General features: G+C 43.5%; 1 protein-coding gene across 1 annotated transcript in view; it reads right to left on the bottom strand.

The window, feature by feature from the left end:
• LOC117893231 (putative uncharacterized protein DDB_G0282129) overlaps positions 1-16,573 on the bottom strand; it is a 57,806-nt gene that overhangs the window by 35,979 nt on the left and 5,254 nt on the right. Inside the window, exon 2 of the mRNA XM_034799783.1 lies at positions 5,034-5,137. Coding sequence (XP_034655674.1) covers positions 5,034-5,052 — 19 coding nt within the window. The 5' untranslated portion in view covers positions 5,053-5,137. The remainder of the gene's footprint in view (positions 1-5,033; positions 5,138-16,573) is intronic.

Genomic DNA, 16,573 nt, shown 5'->3' with positions numbered 1-16,573 from the left:
GTCATCTACATCAACAACACTTCTCACGCCAACACGCTCCTTTAGCTTACCCCCCGTGCCAGGACCCACACACTGCAGACTCACGGCAGAAGCAGCGACGCGGCATTGCGCGAAACAGAGTGTGAATGAGAGAATGTGTTAAAAAAAAAAAAGCTGCAAGACGGGGTGGGTTTAGCCACTGGAAATTAATTTCTTCATTATGGCTATTATATCCAATCGTATCCCAATTTGGTGATCTGATAGATATGGTCATTCCCTACGGAATGGCGTTTTTAGATTTTATCTTCAAAATTGTATATTTGGGAGGTTTTCGCCCTTTTGCGGAGGTGGAAGGGGGCGGGGCTCAATTTTGAAATACACTGGTTCTGGTTATAAGATAACTAGTGATGGTCTTCTTTTTTTAGCTTCATTAGTTGTTTGTTTAATGTCTCATGGGCAAACAAAATTAAGTTCCGTTTTGTTATCGGTTATACCAAAAAGACAGAGATCTTATCTGCCCCTATACCAAGTTCCGGGTATACTTATTTTCGGGCCGGGAAACGCAGTGAAGAAAGCCCTTATTTTTTATAAATTATATTTTGCACTACACAGCATAGAATGCAGGCCAACCAAAAAGTAAAGTAAATCCAAGTGAGTGGTATCTTTCGGTCGACATCTCCGCTTGAGCAATTGTTTCGTGAACAACAGAGGCTGTTGTTTCGTTTGTGTTGTTTCTAAGTTTTAATTGTGCCTGTCTAATGGGAAGAGGTTGAAATATGGGAGTGGTTGGCAACTTGGCGACTTAATTAGCTTAATAAAATAATTGAGTAAAATAAAATTGATTGAAATATTTTTTTCCTATAAGTGCCACCCTGTCACTGCTGATCGGTGAGTCTTTAATTTGAATCTTTATCTCGGCTGGTATTAAATTGCCCCCCAGAGAGAGATAGAAAAAGAGAGAGAGAGAAAGAGAGTGAGGAAAAGGGTGAGAGAGAGGCAGCAAAGTTTTTCCGAGCCCACACCCATCAATCCCCATCAGGACAGACATCCACGTCAAAGTTGCACACTGCGCTTTTATGCAGATAAATTGTCGGTTATATTCTCGCCCCCGACACACAGCCAAACCCAAACTCAGTCCCAGAGCCAGGAACCAGGCACCAGAACCGTTCCCCCTGAAACCTCCTGAACGTTTCGTTTGGTTGCCTTTGCTGTCGCGTCAGTTGTTTTGGGCCAGGCCAAGAGCCTAGGAGGGGAACAGGAGATATGGAGATGGTGCCGGACCGGATCCGAGGCCAGACCTAACCAGAGTGTCGGAGAGAGCTGCCTTTGCCTGATTGTTTCATAAAACTTTTCTGCAGCAAGGCAGGCAACTATTGTTGTTGCCGCCTGCTCCTGTTGTTGCTGTGATTTGTGCAAATTAATTTGCTTATAATTTTTACGCTTAGTTAAACACAATTTTGAGTGATTTTCACACAGAGCAAAATGCTTGGGTGCCAAAAAGTTTTCCCTCTTCCTGTGGCAGGCGGCGGCACAGTGGTCCGCACAGGGCTGAATAATTTTCAAAAATGGGAATAGGAATGGTAATTTGAATGGGAATCTATATTAAAGTTGAATCCCCATTTAAACTGGTAGAGAGCCGATGCATTCCCCCGGGAGCAGCCGCATCGACCATTGGCTTCGTTAGCGACTACAGAAAAAGCAAAAAAAAGACATTTAAATTGCATTTCCGGACAGCCCACAATCGCATACAGGTTTTTCCACCCGCTTGAACGTTTTTCATATTTTTATAAATTGCTATAAATTGAGATATTAATACGATACGCGACAAAAGTCACAGGATCCGGGCAGGGAGCAGGTCCAATTGCTACTCCTGCCGTCACTGCTGCTGCTGGTGTTGTTGGTCGGTTCGCTGATTCCACTCCGATTCGATGCGAACATGTGGCAAAAACCGTCGAGACATTAAAAAATTGTGTGCGCGCAAGTGTGGCACAAACAAAATGTTCAGTTATTTGAATAAAATTCGTTGCGACAACTTTTTGCCCTTTCAAACAGGGCAACATTTGGCCGTAAAGAGTTGGGCCGGGCTCCAGCCCCACTGATAATGATGAAGTTTCGAACCGTCCAGAGTCCTACAGCAGTCTGGGACTTTAAGCTGAAATTTAAACAGGATACTGGTCACAACAGACTGCAGTAAATGTGGCACTGCGACCTGTCTGCAGCTTAAGTATTCCATGCACACACGCACATCGTTTCAGTCCACACATTTCGTCAGTTGCTTCAATTGGACTGATTTAATTGAATCAGTTTGGTCCGTCTAGTACGAGAATCAGTACTGTGCCGCCTCTCTATGGCCTCTTTCTGTGTCTTTCAATTTACTACCCCCGCTGCCCCTGCTCAACGCTGCGTTGTTTCGGGTCTACTCTAGACTCTCCCTTTTCCTTCGTCTGCTCTGATTTCGTCTTTTTTTTTGTGCACACGTTTGCGTGCCATGCAAGGCATAAAAATTTTGACACAAAGGCCGTTGCATACAGTTGGGCGCACAGACCTCACTCTCGGGCTGTCTGTGCATTTGTTCGTGTGGCCCCCAGTCGCAGGAACGTGTGTTGAGGTCGTTGTCATGCACTGATTTTGTATGCAGCAGCCATGACAATCTCACAGTCCTTCAGCTTAGATCAATTGAAGATCCATTTTCAAATCAATTTCCCATCTTTGACTACATTCCCTTTGTTCCATTCTCCACTTTTCAGTTCAACTAAATACCTTCGACCTCACTGAACTCACGCACAACTTTTGCTGAGCACAATAGTTTTGCGGAAAACTTTCCTTGGTCATTTTATCCCATCTCTTGTGAGTATAAATAATGCTAAATAAATTACCTCACGCATAGAAAAACAATCATTACACTTGTGAGCCGAAGAAACCAATTTCGATTAGGAAGGGAACAAAAGTGAAACTAACTTTTACTTCATTCATAAAGCAAATGAGTGGTGTGGTCTAGGAGGAGAGAGAACTCCGTTGTGAGGGCTTGTCACGTATGAGATTTCTTATTTACGATAAAGAGACACACAAAAAATAGCAAAATAGCAAAAACAAAGAAAAGAAACGGCCTTTCCCAACCCCCCACCACCCATCTAATCCCACTCTTCCGTAGAGCCAGTCTGGCAGCAAAAAGGCAGACTACGGCAGAGACAAAATACATGAAACGGCGGCCCCGCCACCAGTAAAAAGGCCAAATATTGAATTGTGCGTAATTTACGATAAAAAGGGGAAAATTGGAAAAGTTTTACCAGTCTCAGACGGGGGGATGTGAGATGGGCTTTCCTTATTTATGTAGTTCGTGTCAAGGGGCTGCCAGCCAAGCACGTGTTCCTCCCGAATACGGAGGCGTGGCCTTAGGCCTCCACATAGGAGGAGACACATCGTACAATCATGTAAATAACAATTTTAATTGCCCGAATCGAAGCGAAGGACCTGCGCTCATCCATGCGTAAGTGTGTGTATGTCTGTGTCTGTGTCTCCAGAACCAATTGAGGCATTTTTATTAAATATTACAAGTAGATAAATAAATTAGGCTAGGACTAGGCAGTGTTGCCTGGAAATGGATATTGGGCCCAAGTGCATGGGAAAATATTCAGTATTAACCTTCGGCTGTAATTTTTTGCCTTTCACATTATTAGACACATAAATCGGTCACAGCTTTACACTTATTGTGTGCCACATGAAGCTGTCATAAGTCTTAAGCAGATATTAATATTTGGATAGGGACTCCTCTTTTGGTACACTTCCTAAAAATGTAATCTCTGCCAACAATTTTCGTAGGATGGTTTTTGTCCACATCCACATCCCCTCTCTATTTCACAGAGTTCTGTACGAGATGTCGTATGCGTGATAATGTGAATTTATGCCTTAATTGCCAAGTCCTTTACAGCTAATATTTCGATTGGAAAAATATCATTACACCCCCTTGCCCGCCCACAATGAACTGCAGCTGTTTCGACGAAGCCCATTAAATCGCATTTGGTTAGTCGATTGTGGGGCAGTGTAGGCTGTGGCTGCATTCCTCCTTCCGCCAGACTACAAAAAACATTTATGTAATTGCTGTTATCGACAGCAACGGACTCTGGAAAATGGCCTCGTGGCCGCTTCCTGGATCCGGCAAATGGCCGTTAACGGGCCTTTAATACACTTTTGATTGGATTGTCGCACAAGTTAATTGAACGGCGCAGCAGCAGCAGCCGCTGGCATCGACGGCATCGTTGAGGATGCGAATGAGGACAACGGCAAAACAACATTGTGCGGCTGTTGTCAACGCCTAGCCTAAGCCACTATCCGCGTTTTTAGCCTGGCCAACACAACACACAAAAACCCGTGGCAATTAATTTTGAAACTAGTTGGCAGGGCATCAAGTCCCGTATCCCGCATACCCTCCCCGCCCCTTACTGCATTGATGGCTCGCTCTATGGTGCCGCCGATTCATGCCGATTCATGGAAGCTCATTAGGTGGCAGACTGGCCAACCCCCAAAAAGTATGCAGCAGTTTCCTTTGTTCGATTCTATCACCCCCACCCATGCATGGGTGGCCATGGTGGCTTCATGGCCATGAAGCCTCTAAATGTTTCCTCAGCTTGTTAGTGCAACTTTTCCCGGCGACTGTCTGTATCTGTATTTCGGTCTGTCTCGGCTCTTTTTTAATGCTTGAACGCACTTTTATCTTTTGTTGTCGGTAGTCCGTGGTCCGTAGGGTAGCTCTAGCAAATTGTTTGAGAATGACCCGCGTAAATTTGCTTTCTGCTTGATTTACTGTAAATTGTATTGTGGCAGTGATTTGGCTTGGGGGCCAATCCCATAAAGAATTACCGGATCTCGAGTATGAATTGTACAAGTGTGCCCGACATGTATATAAATTGATTGAGCTGAAGGCCAGGTCGCAGGGCTTTGCATTTCCCCATGATTTGTGGGTGACTTGAAGCTTCTACACGACTGGTCCGTATCAAATGGTCAGCCATTTGGCATGTGTCCTGGGCAGGCTGCAAAGGAACTTGCAGGTAACTTACCCTTCTGATAACTCATCATTGCAAATTAGTGACGCATATATGTGGGAGGGGGATGAGAGCCCGATGCTTCAATGAAGCAGCGCAACAACCACCAGCAGAGACACCTGAAAGAGAAAGGGAATGAAAGATCAGCTTTTACGATTGCCGATTGACTTGTTATGTGTTTATGACATAAGAGTATAAAATATATTCCTGCAATGCAATCAGCATAATTAAGGGCCGCCTTCGTCTTGGACTTTTGCCACTTTAGCACATTTTTCGACGACTACTTGAGGCAGTTAAAAAACCTTTTGCATTCGTTTGTTTGACTTCTCTTCATCCAGCCAGCAAAAGATTGAAGAAGCAGCAGCATTCTAGATGGGATGTGTACTTAGAACTGAGAACCCGCATCCCAAAAGCCCAGTCGAAGAAACAGCCGAAGACGTTCTAGTGGCAGAAGCATCATCAGCATCATCTGGAGGCGAAGAACGAGGGACTCTCCGGGTAAACAATCTCAAGTTTTGTTGGCGTTAGTTTTGTAAATTGCAGGTTGCAACATTTTCATTAAATTAAGTCAAATAGCAAACAAGTGGATAGGAGCGAAGCACGAGCACGAGCACCGGCACGGGTAAACAATCAAGGCAGTTTGGCTGGCAGGCTGGCTCTTCCCTGAGAGTCCTGTCAACAATAACCGTAAACTGTAAACTGTAAACTGAAAATCGGGCAAGCTGCCTGAGCATTAACGAAATTGCAGCTCAAAGAGGCTCTTCGTTCCGGCTCCACAGTGAACTTTGCGTAGGAAGTGAAGTTGTCATAAGCTGGAGAGGGTTGCCAAAGGACTGCCATGACGTTGCCAGGCGATGGATTTTGGATTCAATCCCTAAATAACGATTGAAAACGATGTAATATGATACATCAATTGTGGTTGTACCACCGATTAATCGCTTCTCTGGCTCATAATACTCGGTCCCACCCACTCACAAGAGGGAAACTGAAGCCCAAACGTCAGCTGAAACTGACAGCGTGTCCTTAGAGCTGCAGTTGGCAGTGGCCTCATCATGGCTGCACATTTTTGCCTGGCTTGACAAAAGTCAAGAGCACCCAGCCAGAGTGGGGTGTGGAGGCTGGCCCTCCTCAGCATAACATTAATTAAGTTTGTAACGACAAATGCCAACACGACACGGGACATACACACAAATCAGACCAACTCCCATGCAAATGCAAAGCGACAACAGCAACAACGTGCTCAAAGGATTTTACCAGGACTCCTGGTAAAAGACGTGGAGACGAAGAGAGCGTCGCCGTGTGCAGTGCCAGTGCCGTTGCCGGTGCCGACGTCTCACTATGGGGCATTTGACCACTTTTTGTGGCATTAATTAATAACTTCCAAACGAAACATTATTTTTTTATTTAGTTTTTTGATATGAGTTTATAATAGTGAAAGGAAGGTATGTTGAAAAAATGGGCGTGGCACCGCCTTTTCTTCAAGGTAAAATCGAATTTTTATTTTATTTTTAAATTGAATCAAACAAATAATGATGGGAATATGTAAAGCAATGCCATATTAAACTAAAAAAAATGTGCCCGGATTTTTAAAAATTTAAAAGTAGAAGATAATCGGATTTTTACATTGACTTCCTTGTATACTGCAAGCAGCTTCTTTTCTTTAAGTTGTTGAATGTTGGACACTATAGCACTGCACGTCAGTGCAGAAATACTGAAAATGTCTCAACGTTATTATAATTGCACGATTGAGCACGAATTGATCCAATCTGCACAGTTTTTTAAGATTTGTTTCAATTTTTCCGTGGAATTGTTCAATTTAATCGACAAACTGTGAAAAAAAGTTCTTCAAAGGGTCTACAAATATCCCTTATCGGTCTCAAAGCTAGTGACAGGTATTACCACTTAAATGCAATGCAAATCGACATCTTCTTCCACAACTTTCTTCTTCACTGAGTTTAACATTGCAAACAACTCCGAATTTCCAAACTTTAGGTTATGTAACGAAAACTTAAATATCTCCGAAGACGCAGAAAAGCGCAAGAAAAAATAACATAAATTGGATTAAGAATTGAAAACTCTACAATATCTATGCAGTTTATTGCTTCCGGCGGGAACCGAACACTTTGTAAGTCTATTCAAAGACAAATTTTCGTCACAAATATGGACTTGTTAAAAAACTAGCCATTAAACATATTATGAGGTCAATTTTTTAATTTCAAACTCACAAACAACTCTTTAATACCTGTCTGAATCAAGAATGTTGTAAAAAATTTACTTAAATTGGTAAATTTCGCAATTTTTGCACTTTAAACTTCATAAAAAAATCAGTTTTCCGATAACTTTATATTGTTCGTAGCAAACAGCTGACTTTAACAGCTGTTATCTTAACAGTGGTGCGCACTGTTAATTTTCTGGGTATGTTACATTACGGACTGATGTTATCCCTATGTATATCCGTTAAAAAAATATTACTTTTTTGACTTTTGACAAATGAGTTTCGGCCAGGAAAAGTGGTCAAATGCCCCATAGTGGCGTCTGCTTGAATGTAATGACGATGTTAATTTTATAAACTCTTCAGTTTTTAGACTCCCTCCACCTATCATCTCTCGCAACAGCTGCAACTGCAGCTACAGCTTAAACTATTCCCGTTGTTGTTGTACCCTGCAGAGAAGGGTATTTATGACTCTGAAGAGAATGGAGCCATTCCCGGACAGACACAAGTTCTGCAGGGATATGCAGGGTACTAGAAGACCGAAGCTCTAGTTCCTGGCTCTTTGCTGCGTGTTTGTGTCCACGCTAGTTAACGCCTGCGGTGGGTTTGTGTCTGCGCTGTGACGGATGTGATGGGATGTGCGTTTACTTCTCTGGCCTGCATATGTACATATTTATATGTGTGTGTCAGTCTACAACTGTATTTTTGCTTGTGCTGCTGTTGCTGTCTCGTTAACAGGATTTAAGGAGTCGCTTTAGTTATCGCCTCTGTTGTGGCTTCTCCTGGTCGTTGCTGCTTTAAAAACTGCACCAAAATGTTGGCTTGAATCTCTTTCAAGTTTTTCTTGGTTCTAGCTCTGCGTGCCCCGCCTTTGTCTGCACACGATCCAGCTCTGATTTATTTAAATTTCCAAGCCACGTGCAACATTTTTCTATTTACTTGACGCGCCGCTTCTACCCACATGGCAAAATGGTGCAAAACTCTAGAAGCCAGCGAAACGTAGCACAGCAATTGAGGCCCGCCCCAACAAAAGGTTTGCTTCTTGTGAGGCAGGAAACGCCGACTTTGCTCTGTGCAACAGCGCGTGAATCGGTATATGGGAGGTAAAAATGCAATGTCTAGGCAAACACACTGCAAAAATAAAGATTCAGAGTATGTATACACGTTTGTACACGTAAATGGTAAGGTTGGGGTTGCACAGTAGACAGCCTTTTATTTGTTTATAGCACAGAAAGCGGCGTGCAAAAGTGCAACTCAGCTGCCGGCTAAAATAAGAGAAGAGAGAAGAGCCTGGATTTTTAGGACCTGCCTCATTGTCAAAATGGGGCATGGAAAGAATGTCTATTGTGTCTCTGGCTGCGTTTGTCTTTTTTTCTGTGTGTCGCACATGTGTGTTTCTTTAGGGTCATTGTAATCAGTTTGTTCTTGCCGTAAATTGTGTAAAAGTTAAAAGAATTTGTTGCGCTTTTGCCCCGAGGAGTATAAGTATTGTCATTCCAATGATTTTTTTCCTTAAAGGGGTTTTGTGTATTGAAATCTAGAGCGAATTTTGTAAACCCCCGCTAATTTACACCATGAAAGTCATTGAATGTAGAAAGTCCGTTTCAATATTTTTGTGAACAAATAATTTAAGATAATTGCTTCAAGAGTTAGGTCGAAAATCTGCTGTAAAATGTAAAATGAAAAAAACTACTAAAGTACAGATGTACTACTGAGTACCGAGGATAAAAGTTGTGACGCGCAAGAAGCGTCTCACAAGTCCCTTCTCGTTTTATATTTAGTTCACTATTATTATCATATGATGATTAGTTTTCAAGCCATTTGCAATTACAAAATTGGGACATCAATCTTCCAATATGTTGCAGCTTAAGCTCACAGCCTGAAGAAAAAGTATTCACAAACAAAATTGATAGTTTTTTTTAACAGTGGCTAATCAAGTCTCTCAAGTTTCTGTTCTTGAAAAACAAATTTGGAATTTTAATTTCTTGAATGTACGTCCATATGTATGTAAAACTAGTTTCGATTTACTTATAATTATATTTGAATCAATAACATTTAATTTATTTAGCTTTATGTGGCATTTCAAATAATTTAGTTTATCTTGTTGAAATATAATTTTCAACAATTATTGCTCATATTTACAGTGTTTCATAATCGGCAATCATATTTGTTCAACTATTTGCATACATTTGCTTTTGTTTGGCCTGCTGCTCTCAATCTGCCCCGGATTCCCGCCATCCAGCCATCCGAGAGAGCGAAGTGCTACATAATTTAAATGGCAACTTTAAAATGTTTGCCAAACGCTTCATCGTAGTTGTAACGGGAGTTTACGGGCCAGCAGCTAACCAAATACACTCACACACTAGCACATTCACACATGCAGGACCACACTCCCCACACACACAGCATCATCCAGCTGTGTCTGTTTCTATTTGCGTTTAAACCCACCGACTGGCAGGCGCACGCTGAAAAGCGTTATATTTTTATCCCGCGACTCCGTTGCAGGCGAGAAAAGATATGCCACCAAAGGAGAGGGAGGCAAAGAAAGATGCAGGGGCAAAGCGAGAGGCAGTAGCAAGTTCACCATTCTACAGACAGACAGACAGACAGACACCCATAGAGAGGAGAGACTTTTGTGCTCATTACTGTGGCAAATTTTTTTGTTCATGCTCCCGTTGGATTTTAATTAAAATTAATTACATTAAGTGCAGCGAGCAAACAACAAACATCAGTGTAGGAGCAATCCGCGAAGCAATCGCCGGCCGCGAAAACAGACAACGACAACAAATGAGAATCAAAACAAGCGGGCGGGAGAAAATGGAGAACGGAAAATGGAGAGAGCTTTAATACGATTTAAGCGGCTCTCTGTTTTTATGTGGACGACCATAAGATCTTTTTCTGCAAATTTTCTGACACACATGCGAGAGCGTTCGGTCAAATGGTAATTTTTTTTTGTTGCTACACAACGAATTCCATTTCATTTAATTTTCATTATACCAGCAAGAGCTAAGGCAGAAGAGAGCTACATGGAAAACATGTTGCCGCAGTAATTAGAGCATTATTTTTTCTAAACAAAAATACCTATGCATGGCAATGTCCTGGGTATCATGTTCTCGAGGCTCTTATGAATAGATTTTACTTTTCCCAAACGAGCCGTTTGCCAGTGTTACACTGCCCGGAATGGTGCCTTCGAAAAAATGTACACAAAAAGAATGCATAGAAAGCATAGAACACACACACACACAGATCAGTACTTTCATCAGTGACCTGCATTCCGCATGAATGCTTTAATTTTAAAGTAAGTACGAGTAAATCTCATCTGATCAGAATACTCTGCTTCCCTCTTCTTCGCAGATCTCTCTGCCTCCTCCCTCGAAAGTATAAAAAGTTTTCAACTAAACTTCAGCTGACAACAAAATGGAAAATACAACAAATTGTTCAAGTGTTGGGTCCGAGCTCTAACCGCCCCACTACCCCGAACGCTCTCTGGCCAGAACTTTTAAGCAACATCATAAAATACAACAATTGACAACATTTTTATTGTGTAAATCGTATCCATCGTTTTTTTTCGGAGAATATTTTTCTGAGCAATTAAATGTTGCCACTCGGCAGCATCAGCAGCAGTAACAGCTAAAGTTGCGCATAGAAAAGTTGCCCCAACGGAAAGTTGGAACGAAAAAAACGTCAAGCGGAAGGAGGAAAAAGTACAGGCAACAATCGATGCTGAAATCCCACCCCAAAAAGAGGGGGAGTGTGGAATTTCGCTCCCTGATCCAAAAACCAACAGTAAATGACAATAAAAATAAAAATAAGCCAAAGGGAAAACATTCTGTGGTACCAGCGAAGAAAATCATAAATAAAACGCATGTAATCCACGATTGAGTGCTCAAGTTGATGCCAGCAGGACCAGTCTTCGGAACAGGATAAGGGGACGTCCCCTAGGGGGAAATATTTACATTTGTGGCTGATGCGGTTGCCATATTGAAAAGTCATCAATCATTTGGTCTGGCAGAATCAGCGGACTGAAAAATTTGTCAGTTTGGCAGAAATTGCGGAGGCTTGAAGCCTGACATTTTCCATTCCCTCTTCGTCGTTTATTTGGGGTCCACAAGTGCAGGCAAATGAGGCAACTTTAAGAGCCTTTAAGTGGAGGTGGCTTTGCAGTGATGTTGCGAGGGTCCTGCTTCTGTTCGGCCAAAAAAAGGGCAGTCAGAGCTGAAATGAATGGCTGAATAGATAGAAACACCAGGGAAGAAGTGGCGGCCATAGAGCAAAAGTTTACATAACATTAAACAAAGCGCACAATGGCACGAAACGGCAGACTTGAGAGCCCCTGTCCGTGTGCTTGTCCCTGTCCCTGTCCTTGCCATGCTGATGAGTGCGAACGGACAGACAGACAAGCGGCAGGGCAGTTTGAGTGCAGGGCAAGAAAAGAAAATTTGTTTAGACTTTCTGGCCCGAACATCGTCCTCAGCCCCCGTCCTCATCTCTGCCCAAGTCAAACAAAAACGAGTTGCGCATAATGAAGCACAAATGCACAAAGGACTCCAAGGGCTTGAAAGCGGGCAACCATGGGCTAGGCTACATTTTACACAATAAATGTGGCCAAAAACTCTCGAGTTTTTCTTTAGGTGGACTCCAAGTACAACTTGAGTACGAATCTATGCCAAATTATCGGCAACCTGGCAAACTGGCGGCCGCACAACTTAAACGCTGATTTTCACTTTCGTGGGCAACTTGCAAGAAATTATTTCATTAACAACTCCAATTGGCAGTTGGTTAGGTGGAAGTTGCCACCCATTACTCCAGTAAGTAGTTTCCCAGCTAAAGTTTTCCGTTTCGGTGAAGTTTGTTTTTGCTAGAGTTTTATTTGCTGCAAATGTTATAATCGTGTTAGTAGCCAAAAGTTGCGGCTGGCGGATTGGGGATATCGGATAACTGTTTGCCATTGAGGGAGTTGCAATGCTCTAATTGTGTACGAGCTCTCAGGAGGGAACCTCAGTCCAAAGTCTCATCTGAGAGTCTTTCCACACAAGAGATATAACCTGCAACTCTTTATGGGTCCCGGCCCCAATTTGCATAGTGTGCCACTGCTGCTACACCCATTTCTCGTCTAATCCCTCTTTATGGCCGACTGAGCCATAAACTGTGCGCACTTAATATGAAACATGCTTAAATGCGATTCTCTTTTCCACGGGGGCTGCCATAAATAAATTATGAAAAACGCTTAACTACTTTCGACAGCTTATAAACGCCTACGGAATGTGCGCAGCACGGACCCGGACGCCCGCAACTATTTATGTACGAGTGTTTGGGTGCTCGAGTATCTGTGTGTGTGCCCTGGGTGTTGATTTACAGTGGCATATTCCTAAGACGGAGATGGAGACGAAGTCTGAGACGGAGGCTCCTCCTCGACGAAGCGTCGTTTGGGACTGCGGTGGCTCGTAAAGCAATTCATTTCCCTTATGCATTTTATAGTACGAGTACAAGGATGTGTGCGCACCAGAGGGACTCTGCCAAAGGCAGTCACGAAGCCAGAGCAGGGCAGGGCAGAGAGGGCGGGACAGGACAGGTGGAAAACGTCTGAAAATGGCGCAACGGAAGCGCTTTTCAATGAAATTTATGACGCATGGAAACATTAGACGATCGTTGACGTTTACAAGTCCGCGAGCCACAAGGCGCCTGACCCGCCGACCGACCTCTTCCTTCAAATGCCCTGACACCCGAGAAATTTATGAGTTTAAGAAAGTTGTGCGCTGTCTGTTTCGGCCTCCCAGCCGCTAATTTTTCCCCCCTTTCCTTGCTTGCTTCCGAAAGAATTTCAATTAAATATAATTTATGTGGCCCAAAATGTTGTCAACTTTGATGTGACAACACACAGAAGGCAAAGAGTATGCAGGCAAAGCATGCTGCTCGTTGGACTCCTAAAAACCAGACTTTAAGTCCGTCCAACACGGACCTAAAATATTTGAGAAAGCCGTCAAGTATCTCGAGAAGTAGCTTTTGAGGAATTGCTAGAGTTTCAAACAAAACGGAAAAAGATTTTTATCACACAGATATTTGAAATGTTATTATAACGATGAAAAAAAAATTCATTCAGAGCTAAACCCATTATATAAATCCTATCAGAACTATACTGGTAAATTTTCTGGTATCCTGACAACAGCCAAAAAAAAGGCAAACGAGGAAGAATCCAGCTTGCAGGAGCAGAAAACGGAAGTATGAGAGGCACAATGGTTTTGGCCGGAGCACACCGAAAATCGTGGTCCAGGCAAGCGACATCAATCCGATCTAGCCACTGTCGCTCCAATCAAGTCTAAGCCCGTATAACTATGGTTCACTGTACATGGATCCGGACCTTCCCTTAAGCGAGTCAGACCGAAATCTAAAGCATTTTCAATGGAGGTGGACAGCACAAAGTGCATCAGACTTATAGGTTTTGGACTTTTCCCACTTCCCAGCGAGCCAATAATGACAAGAAAAATGTGCCAATTAATAACCAGAAACACTCGGAAACCCAAGAGCAACAAGAGGTCACCACTCACGACCATGAGGTGCTATGGCTTCTTGAAATGTCATGCCTCAGAATCCAAATGGAAAATACTCAGTGCCAGCTGGGTAAGTTTTCCCCTTGACGAGGGAGTCTTAAGTGATTCGAATCCGTTCGTTTCAGCTCAACACGATGTCATGCTGTCGGCGATTCGCAATTTCTGGCTCGATGACCTGGAGGTACTGATCAAGTCACAGTTCCCCAATTCGATCGGGGTCTGCTCACAGGGCATTCGGATCGACAGCGAGCTGATACATTTCTTCCAGGCAGCCAAGTTCCTTGGCATCGATGATCCGGCGACCATTATTGGGCCGTATTCGATCGGGACCCTGTCGGCGGCGTCTGGGAACAGAATGCCCTCCACACCCATCTGTCGGCCCGCACAAACCGTCGCAAGGATATGATGATCATGTTGCCTCTCGGGAGTTTCTCGAGCTGGATGTCCAGGAGGTGGTCTACCTCCTACGATTGAAAACGATCTGCGTGAATGGCGAGGAGGAAATCTTCTTCGCCTGCCTTATCTGGCTGGAGCACGCATGGTAGAAGGGGCCGCAATACGTCTTCGAATTGATGTCTGCTTCCGGCCTGGCTGCTTCGGTCTGTGTCCACTCAGTGCGAGAACCAGATGCTTGGTGAAGTTTTTATGTCGTCCATTTCCCAAGACTGCACTAAAGGTAGCCAAATATATAAATATAAGCATGTCCAGACGTTCTTGGTTGAAGCAGTGCGCTGGTAATGCGGTTTCTGTCAACCTGCTAAACATGAGTTTGCTGGTTAAATGTAAAATGCAAGTTTACATATGTACATATGTATGTACACACAATGTAAAATATATATTCTGACTGAGTACCGGGTTAAACCATAGTCGCTTTTGAAGGCGACTCACAACGTTGTTGCTCGTTTTTCTTGTGGAATATGTAGTTTATGAGATACGGCCTCTTCTGCCAACTGTCGTCGGCAACTCACTTTGATAGTGTCTAATTTGGTATTCCTTTATTTCAGTTGGTCTCTACCTAAACAGTCCCTTTTTGCATATAATTTTTCACAGATCCTGTTTCTATTTCCGCAATCGGATTCGATCACATTCCTATAATCTTTCGGAAGAGTTCTATCGTTACAAGATGTCTAGAGCCTCGGTCGCTGAAGTGTGGCTACTCACCTCGGGCTTTTTTAGCTATCTCACTTGCGAGTGCGAGTGCTAGAATTGCTGGGGGAGCCAGAAGCAGGCTTTGTTTTTGCAGCCGTTTAACAAATGGCTCGACCCTACTCCACCCGACATGGAAATGGGAAGCGAGGAATCGGGGTAAAGGGGTCCACATCGTGCACTCGCTGGGCGTGTAAGCAGCCAAGCAGCGGAAATGATTCGTCGTAATTTTCCTTTGTGTAATCAACTCCTTTGTAGGGAATATTTCGTGTGTTCATATGCCTTGCCGACGACGTTGCTCTTGACTCCCGACTCCGGGAACAGTGCCGTCTCTAGCTTTGGCTCCGAGGAGTCCGTGGCGACTCCCACACGAACCCATCCGACAGCTCTACTACGCTTTTTGTAGCATGCTTTTAGGCGGCGGTTCCTTCTTTTATAGTTTTATTTATTTCTCTTTCCATGCCCATGCATCCGCGCAACCCACACCACGAAGCTTTCAAGAGCTAGAAACTTTTCATTTTCCTGCTTTCCAGGCAGACTATACGCCTGTCTGATTTTTATAGAATTTTGTGGATCCAATCCGAAATTTAATGAAATTTCTCCTGAAACTCATAATAATTATGCAAATATTTCAATTATTAAATGCCGGAACGGGACAGTTCCAATTTGCTCTTTAATTCGCCCGCTGCTTAGCGCTTGCCGTCAACTTTCAATGCCTGCCAAACCCACGTCAAGGCGAGGTCTTACGGACGAGCAGGTGTTTTGCCTCCCCCATCTGCGGCAGCTTCACGGCAAACTTATTATCGCCTTATCTGTCCCCGCATTGATTATTATGAAGTCTAGCTGTCAACAGGCCCAAGAAATCCACTTAATTTCAAAAGCCAGTCCTTAGCCTTCTTTGTGAGGATTCTGTGCGGATGCTGTGGGCAAAGTTTGACGCCATCAATTGATCATTATTCAGTTTTGCTGAATGCTTTGTAGCTTCCTTCCCCGGAGTCTCCGTTGATTGGGTGTAATGGAGGTGTAAATATTGTTGGCAAAGATTCTCCAGCTCCTTGGTGGAAATATCTCTGCAAGTTTTCAATGGATTTTGAATCTATTTTAAAGCTGCTTTCCCCCATTTTGCCATTCCAGAAAATGTTGCAACCGGCCACCCGCAGAAAAAGTAAAGAAAATTGTAAACAGGAAAAGAAAAAGAGTAAAAGGCTGAAAGCAGAGAAGGCCGAGAGCAGATTGCAGGTCACCATATGAACATCAAAGCGTTGTACAAACATTTATAGATCAAAAAGCCAAAAGCCCATTTAACCCACACACACATTCACAGATTCTCATACAGACATGTTCGGGCCATGGTCAAACAGCCGCCGCCACAGTTCGTGTTGATAGAGACCTATACGAGTAAATGGGAGTAAGGGTGAGGCACCACCACTGACCACTCGGAACAGCCTGCCTCAGTCGGTTGCATTAATAAAAATTGCTCACCATATTGGTAAATCCATTATGAATATTACGGGAGAGTAAAAGCCAGTGGGCTTGTGGCAGGGGGGCCTGTGCCTATCCAGGGGCAGAATCAGGGTTAGGGAGTGTACTCTGGACTGACTGTGCTGCATAAAAAGATTGAAATTGAAATTTGTGTTCTTTCCACTGCC

This window comes from Drosophila subobscura, chromosome J, assembly GCF_008121235.1.
Source record: "Drosophila subobscura isolate 14011-0131.10 chromosome J, UCBerk_Dsub_1.0, whole genome shotgun sequence".
Taxonomy (NCBI): domain Eukaryota; kingdom Metazoa; phylum Arthropoda; class Insecta; order Diptera; family Drosophilidae; genus Drosophila; species Drosophila subobscura.
This window is presented reverse-complemented; position numbering and strand designations above follow the sequence as displayed.